This window comes from Artibeus jamaicensis, unplaced genomic scaffold (assembly GCF_021234435.1).
Source record: "Artibeus jamaicensis isolate MK-2021 breed Jamaican fruit bat unplaced genomic scaffold, CSHL_Jam_final contig_2259, whole genome shotgun sequence".
NCBI classification, from domain to species: domain Eukaryota; kingdom Metazoa; phylum Chordata; class Mammalia; order Chiroptera; family Phyllostomidae; genus Artibeus; species Artibeus jamaicensis.
In genome coordinates this window covers 372,409-380,347 of record NW_026521468.1, presented here as the reverse complement: position 1 = coordinate 380,347, position 7,939 = coordinate 372,409, and the positions used below count along the sequence as shown (strand labels likewise).

The following is a 7,939-nucleotide window of genomic DNA, read 5'->3' as shown; positions in this document are numbered from 1 at the left end:
TCATTCCTGGCCAAGCTCAATGCCAGGTGCAGAGGTCAACAAGGACTTAATGAACTCAATATACTCACACCCACTTAATAATTGGTGCTGCTAGAACTGTACAGCAGTTCCTTTGAAGAAACCATGTGAAGCTCTGTGCCCAGTGACAAGTAGTAGTTGCGATGGGTAATAACTCAGTTGACCGCCTAAGTGCACATTTTTATGAGCCAGGTAACTCTTCTCGGGCAAGTCAAGAGCAGACTAATGAGATGTTCGCATGGGACTCGATACAAACATTAGAAAGGAAAACATCCTTCCTGCTCTGACACCACTGAGAGGAAAGGCTATATAAGCCCTTCGAAAAGGAGAAAACCACCAAACGCTCGGGGTTTAGACTCACTCACAGTAGCTTGAGCTTTCCATCCAGAAGAACCACAGACTTTGAAATAAACCAAAGCTGGGCACACACTATGGATACCAAGGACTGTCCAACTACTATTTCTTCTTCAACACCATGCCAAAGCTGCTCTACGATTATCAATTTTAGGATCACTTCTTCGGACACCAGCTGCCAGTGTGGTGATCTTGAAGCCAACAGCTGCCAACCAACTCATGTTCTGAGAACTCTCCCAGCCCAGGGCTGCCAGCCTACTCTCTGCTTTGGTCTCATGCCCACCTGCTTGGTAAACAACATCAGGACCGGTCCCTCTGTGGATGACCGTGGCTGGTGTAGTGAGGGCATCAACAGGAAGGAGAAAGAGACCATGCAAATCTTGAATGACCGCCTTGCTAACTACCTTGAAAAGGTGCGGATGCTGGAACGGGAGAACACTGAACTGGAGTGTAAAATCCAGGAGGAGTGTAATAAGGAGCTCCCTGTCATCTGTCCTGACTACCTGTCCTACTACGCAACCATTGAAGAGCTGCAGCAGAAGGTAAGATTCGTAGCAACCGTACAATCAAGTTTTGCATTGATGTTCTCCAAGCAATAGTCCTTTGCTAAACTTTAATGTTTATTTCTTTTTATGCTGAAAAATATTTTGTAGAATAAGAAAACGTTTTGAATGAAATTGTCATCTTGATGCAATATTCAGAGTTATAGTCATAGTTTGTAGTTTTCCAGAGAAATATGCTCTGCTGTTATTTTAACCAGATGACTTGGGACCAAAATGTGTTAACAACATATGGCTGCCATTTCTTTAACCAAAATAAGACAACAGGAATTGGAGAAAATGAATTTTGTTTTAATAAGTTTCTGACTAGTTTAATTTTCACCCGTTTTCACCCATCACCACTTCTTCCACATGATGCTCATTTCATCACCTCCCAATTGTTCAAACAGTTTTTCCCACACCAGACCTGACTTTCCTGTCCAGAGTGATATGCTGTTGCTACATGTGGGGGACTTACCATATTTTGCCAGGTATAATGCGCATCATATTTTGGAACTGAGTCCTGTGTATGATTTGCATTATACACATGAATTAGTACCACCTATGTATAATCTGCATCCTTATTTTTCCCTAAAATATTTGGGCAAAAAAGTGCATGTTATATGCGACAAAATATGGTATTCTGTTTATTAGCTTAACGAATATTTACTGAGCACAATGACAAGGCACCCGACATTATCCTAGGCCCTGGGAACATATTGGGGAACTAAAATATCCCTGCCCACATGGTATTTACATTCTAGTAGATCATGGTATGTTATGCAAATTTAAGGTAAATTTTATATTTTAACGGTGAAACATCTACTCAAGCCTTCATTGAAATAATTCTTGCTTAACTTTTAGGAAAATAACAGAAGTTCTTATTTTTCAAAGTTGCCCAAACTTCCCAAGGATAGCTATTTGAAAAGCCTTCCCGGCTGACTGAAATCCACGCCATCCCCTTGGTTTTTAAGGAAGGGACCTCGGTGTTTGTCTCATTTGTGTGTACAACTTCTTAATTCTAGATCTTGTGCACCAAGGCTGAGAATTCCAGACTGGTCTCACAAATTGACAACACCAAACTGGCTGCTGATGACTTGAGAGCCAAGTAAGCCCACCCAACCCTGTCTGCCATTCACGGCAGAATTCACCCTGCATTGGACGCTAAACTCCCAATAAGATTATCCACTTGTCTACTCACCCTCCTACCCACACGGTGATGGCACTAGCCCAGAGGAGACCTTCAAATTCAATAAAGTATTAAGTTTAATAACCACTGACATGTTGTATACAGGCACCTAGAGTTTCTAACATATAAACCCACCTGATTACCTAAGAGTTTAGTAAAATAGGTAAGCAAATACACTGTTACCCCATTTAAGGTGAGGAAATGGCGGCTTAGCGGGGTTCAGTTACTTATGCAAAGGCACACGACCAGTACGAAACAGAGCCAAAACCTGGACGCGAGCTCTCTTAAGTCCTAACCCAATGCTCTTTCCGCTTTCGCTGCATCACCTCTAGGGGCAGGAGCAGGAGGATAAATTCCCTCCTCTCAAAGAACAGCAATGTAGCCTCGGTCTGGCAAACAAATATAGGAATAATAACTAAGTGCTCATGTTTATCAAGTGATTTCAGCTTTAAATGCACAAGAGAAGTATGGTAAATGAGAGGCCCAGAGGAAAATGCAGAAGGAAGTTCTGCGAGGCTCGGTGTACACCCCCTACGTCTTAACGTCTTTCGCTCCACGCCTCATTTTTAAAGGTATGAAGCTGAGCTGCCCCTGTGCCAGCTGGTGGAGGCAGATGCCAACGGCCTACGGAAGATCCTCAATGCGCTGACCCTGGGCAAAGCGGACCTGGAGGCAAGAGGCCAGTCTCTGAGGGAGGAGCTCCTTTGCCTCAAAAACAACCATGAAGAGGTTAGAGAAAGCCTCACCTAAGCCTCCAAAAACAACACTGATTCCTCTGAATTGAACTTGACAAAGGGTGTATCCTCTAGATAATCTTCTGGGTTTCAGCCCTGATAATACCTGCATTACTGCTACCGGTTTGATGTGTTTCAAATCAATTGCCTGTAACACAATATCTGAAGCCTCTGCTGCCCTCTCCCACCTTTGTAGAAAAAGGAAATAACTCAAATTTATTGTCTTCATAGGCTTCTCATCTTTTTTAAAGAAAAAGATCCTATTTATTTATTTTTTAGAGAGGGAGAGAAACATCAATGTGTGGTTGCCTCTCATGTGCCCCCTACTGGGGAACCTGGCCTGCAACCCAGGCATGTGCCCTGATTGGGAATCGAACCGGTTACCCTTTGGTTTGCAGGCTGGCCCTCAATCCACGGAGCCACACCAGCCAGGGCGGCTTCCCACCTTTTAGTCTGCATCCCCACACAGATTCCTGCCACTACTGGTATGAATCGATATCGGCCTAAGCCTTTATTAGCATTGAAGACTATGGTCTCTCATAAATGCCACCTCTATGTCGCTTCACCCATTAACCATCCCTGGAAATGATCTAAATTCTTTAAATACCTGCTCTTGCTAGTCACTTCCTTTTCATGCTGCACATATTTGAACACACAGTCACATCTGAAATAGCTTGAAGTCACTTTATAGCATCTCAAACGCAACTATGAATCATGTGTTCGTTTATTGTGGGCTATATTTCGGACGCAGTTAAGCTAAATTATTGCTGTTAGACAGAAACAAGAACAAGGAAGTCATCTATTCACCGAGTGACTTCACACCCTTTTTCTGTCCACAGGAAATCAGTTCCTTACAGAGCCAGCTGGGGGACAGACTGCACATCGAAGTGACTGCTGCCCCTTCTGTGGACCTCAATCGGGTTCTGCAAGAAATGAGATGTCGGTATGAGTCTATCATGGAGGCAAACCGCAGAGATGTGGAACAATGGTTCAACATGCAGGTAGGGAGGCAGCAAAGTCAAAACCAGTGAGTTGTTGGCCTTGCACTTCCAGGGGCCTTTTAATCCAAGTGGTGTTCTCTTTCACGATATCCACGGCCCTTGACTGTGTTTCAGATGGAGGAGCTGAACCAGCAGGTGGTGACCAGCTGTCAACAGCAGCAGTGCTGCCAGAAGGAGATCATCGAGCTGAGACGTGCCGTGAACGCTCTGGAGGTTGAACGGCAGGCCCAGCACTGCATGGTACGCGGCCAGCTGACCAAGCCCAGCACCATGGTGGCAGCGACAGCCCCTAACACTAGCTGCGATGTTTCCCGAACTACATCCCTCAGAACAACAGTCCTTCTGTTTGTTAAGGGGTCTGTGGCCAAAACAGGGCTTGTTGGTCAGATATGCCTGGGAAATGCTGCATTAAACAAAGGTTAAGTGGGGGGGGGGGCCCTTCCTGCGGGCGTTTGATAAGCTGGCGTGTGTGTCATGCCTCTCCCAGAAGGGGGTGTATGGTAGTTGGCACCCCAAAACTTATTTGGCTGTGGACCCTGTTTTTAAAGAATATCTCATGGCAGTAATAATCTATGAATACACTTTGGGAAATACTAAAAGCATTTTAGTGTTGTATTAATACAAGCATAATACAAGCATTTTGCATTGTATTAATGCAAAGCATTTTTACAAATTATAGAATTTATAAAGTAATCTTCTGATTATCTAATCTTCTTCACAATCATGAAGCCAGTTTTACAGATGAGCCTCAGGAGTGAAGTGACCTTCCCGAGCCAGATTATCTCACCCATCTCCTAGATGGGGATGCCAAGATCCCAGGGCATTAAGTTACAAAGGAAATAAAAGCCGGAGCCAGAATTCAGGTTCCCAAGTTAGAACTGATTGTGCTTCTCTGAAGTAAAAGGTATTTGAATACTCTGGTCTGAAGGGTATTAGGAAGACCTTGCCCCAAGGCCGGTTTTATCACAAGCTAGTCATGTGCGTGGGGACAGCTCATTTAAGCTCCTGGACCTCAGTTTTCTCATCTATAAAAACTGGGATAATCATGCAAATAATAGGTTATACTAAAACCTAAAACCCATAAAACTTAACAGAATGATAGAGCAGGAAGAAACTTTAATCATCAGAGTTTCGGCTCCTGTTTTACACCTGAAAGAGTAGATCTCATGAGGGGACTGTTTATGGCTAAACGCTGCTCACTTCCTTTTAAAGGTCCAAACACTCCCGGGTACCACAGTAATGGGTTTTTAATTCCTAGGTGCAGAATAAGTTGGAATATTTTTTCCTCTCAGAGGTAGGAAAGTGTGGTCAAAGATTATCAAGGGATTAAGAAACAGGAAGATACGTGGCACTTGGATAAAAGGAAGCAAGCTTAGTAAAGTTGATGATTTTGTTCTTGGATTTATTTGCTTTGGAGATAATAAGAGGGCTTGAAGATTCGTTAGTACCAGTTACAAAGGAACCACTGTTGAAATGGTACAGATCACAAGGGACCGGGGCCTAAAGGAGTCATCATTGTAAATCCTGCTTTTCTCCTACATGGTAGAGAGACTCCCAGGAATGCATCCTGGCGGACACAGAGGCCCGCTATACAGCCCTGCTGACCCAGATCCAGGGTCTGATCGATAACCTAGAGGCTCAGCTGGCGGAGATCCGATGTGCCCTGGAGCGGCAGAACCAAGAATACGAGATTCTGCTGGACGTCAGGTCCCAGCTGGAGTGTGAGATCGCCACCTACCGCGGCCTCCTGGAGAGCTCGGACTGCAAGTACGTTAAGTAAAAACATTTTCACGAAAGAAACGCTCACATACACCTAGGCACCGCCCCTGGCAACCAGACGGCAGGTGCTTTGATCTCCCCAGTGACGGGGAGGTTGGGACCCAGGGGTCCATACACCCTCTCAAGCTGTGCCACTTGGATATCTGCAATTACAAGCCAGTCTAGCTCAGCTCAGCAGTTTTGGGGAGCCCCTGTACCCGGTTAGTTCCTCGTAGGTGTTTTAGCGTCTTAAGAGTTTTTTAAAAATTACTAGGGAAAAAACGGTTTCTTTAAAGATGAGCATTCTTGGTGACACACAGGTTTCCCCCACTGAGATGAACGTCTGAACGGGTGGCCTCGAACAGGGCGGCCCCACTCTCCTCAGAGGCTCCTGCTCAGGCCGAAATGCCCGACCCTGCCCAGTTGCCTCTTCTCGATGCTAAAACCGTCATGTACATATGTGTGTTTCAGCACATTTTTTTACAGAAGTTGTAATGTTTTAAAATAATAAGAAGTGTACCAACCCATAAGAAACTGATCTAGAGCATGGGCTCTTTGAAGCAACTCCGTCCAAACTAATGCTCCAAAGGCAAACTTGGTTACGACTGTTAAAGGGACATCCCTCCCCAAAATAATCGGTGAAGTCAGTTCACAGAGTTCTTTAAACTGGCGTGTTCACCTTGCACTAGCACAATGTTAACCCACTGCCAGCAGGAGCCACAACATACCGAAGGGCCTTGAATCAGCGAAGAAAGATGATGCTTTCCAAGGACTCCTTACTGCCTCTCACTCCAGTCCCCCAAAGACCACCCACTCACAAACACACGCAGACAGCTCTTTGGAGCTTCTTGATGAAGCTTTGAGAACTCTTCCGTGGGTGGGGTTCAGGCCACCAGCAGTCCTGTGATTAACTCCCTGATAAGAAAAGTGTCTGATTAACTTCCTTTCCCCAGGTGATAAGCCCCTCAACATGTCCCTTCTCACCATCAACCCTGTGAGTTTAGTTCCCTTTATATCCACTCTGTGGATGAAAAACTAGAGTCACCAGCTGATGACAGTCTGAGGGCACCAGCTGGTAACTGACAGAGCTGGACCCACCCTGGCCTTGACCCTCCCATAGCGCCCTGGAGTTCCCTGTGATGGGAGCTAACACAATCCAATACTTCTCTACACCTGGGTTGCTGCTTTCCCGTGGATCTGGTCTGGTTCTTTTTCTTCCTCTAATGACAGGACAAAGTGAGGGCGTAAGTGTTTGTTTTGAACGACACAGGGTGAAAAATTAACCATCGCCATTTTTGCCTTCCCTCGGTCACAGGTAAAACTCTGTTTTCTTCTAGGCTTCCCTGTAACCCGTGTGCCACCAAACCTGGGCCTGCCATTTGCACAGCCAGTAAGGGCGGAGCCATGGAGTGTGCGGCCCCAGTGTGCGCAGCACCCTCAGCTCCCCGAGGGACACCGGAGCCCTGCGGTGCCTGCAGGGCCCTGACCCACCTACTGGCTAAAATCTGCACCGTCACCAAGGAGATCAAAGACGGGAAAGTCATCTCTTCGTATGAGCATGTGCAGCCTTGGTTCATCATCAGAGCTGCCCAAGCCTAACCTCCCAGGGCGGTAAAAATCCCTCACTCATGACACGGAGGCCAACATTTGTCCCTGCCCGAAAGGTTTAAGAGTCCCCCAGCCCCTGCAGGTACTTAGTTTCTTTCTACTACGGTGGGTCGCCATCCACAGATTATCTTTCATTCTGCTCCTTCCCTAAGTGTCCGCTGCCACACGGACGCTCACTGACGTTCTCTGGAAGCACTGCTCACATTCACCTAAGGAGCGAGCACTGACCTGTAAGTGCCCAAGAAGGTGACCTACATTGCTGCCCACAAGGGACGGGCAGGTTCCTCCTCTGTTTGCTCAGGTCTTATCGACTTGCGCTCCTCATCAGAGCCAGTCAGACAAGTTCTAAGGTTGTTTCTGGCTGTGGTACATGAAGGTAAAAAGCTACCACCTTCCCCTTCTTAACTCCTTCTGAGGATACGGAACGAAGCTTGTATGGGAACAGCACGAAGAGAGAAAAAGATCTTTATTTTAATATTTAGTTTCTTCGAATAGATTGTCATGAATCTGAATCCTGTGGAGCTCTGTTGTCTTAATTATTGTTTATGCATACTTACATACTTTACCTTCCCCAAGATATTTTTTAAGATATCCGTGCTATCCAAAACTTGGGGAACCATAAAGCTGACCAAATACTTTTGTGGAAAATGGGAAACAATTGTGGGGAGTGAATCTCGAGCATTTTCAAGAGACAGCATGGGTCCTTTCATGACATGTTTGCTCTGCCTCTAACCTCTA

At 45.7% G+C, this 7,939-nt stretch overlaps 1 protein-coding gene across 1 annotated transcript; it reads left to right on the top strand.

The window, feature by feature from the left end:
• The first annotated feature begins 449 nt into the window (after window positions 1–449).
• KRT39 (keratin 39) lies at window positions 450–7,460 on the top strand. The gene is made up of 7 exons (XM_037129761.2): window positions 450–914; window positions 1,937–2,019; window positions 2,673–2,829; window positions 3,674–3,835; window positions 3,950–4,075; window positions 5,382–5,602; window positions 6,931–7,460. Exons 1-7 carry the CDS (start codon window positions 450–452, stop codon window positions 7,190–7,192), a joined length of 1,476 nt encoding a protein of 491 aa, XP_036985656.2. The 3' UTR covers window positions 7,193–7,460.
• Window positions 7,461–7,939: the final 479 nt, after the last annotated feature.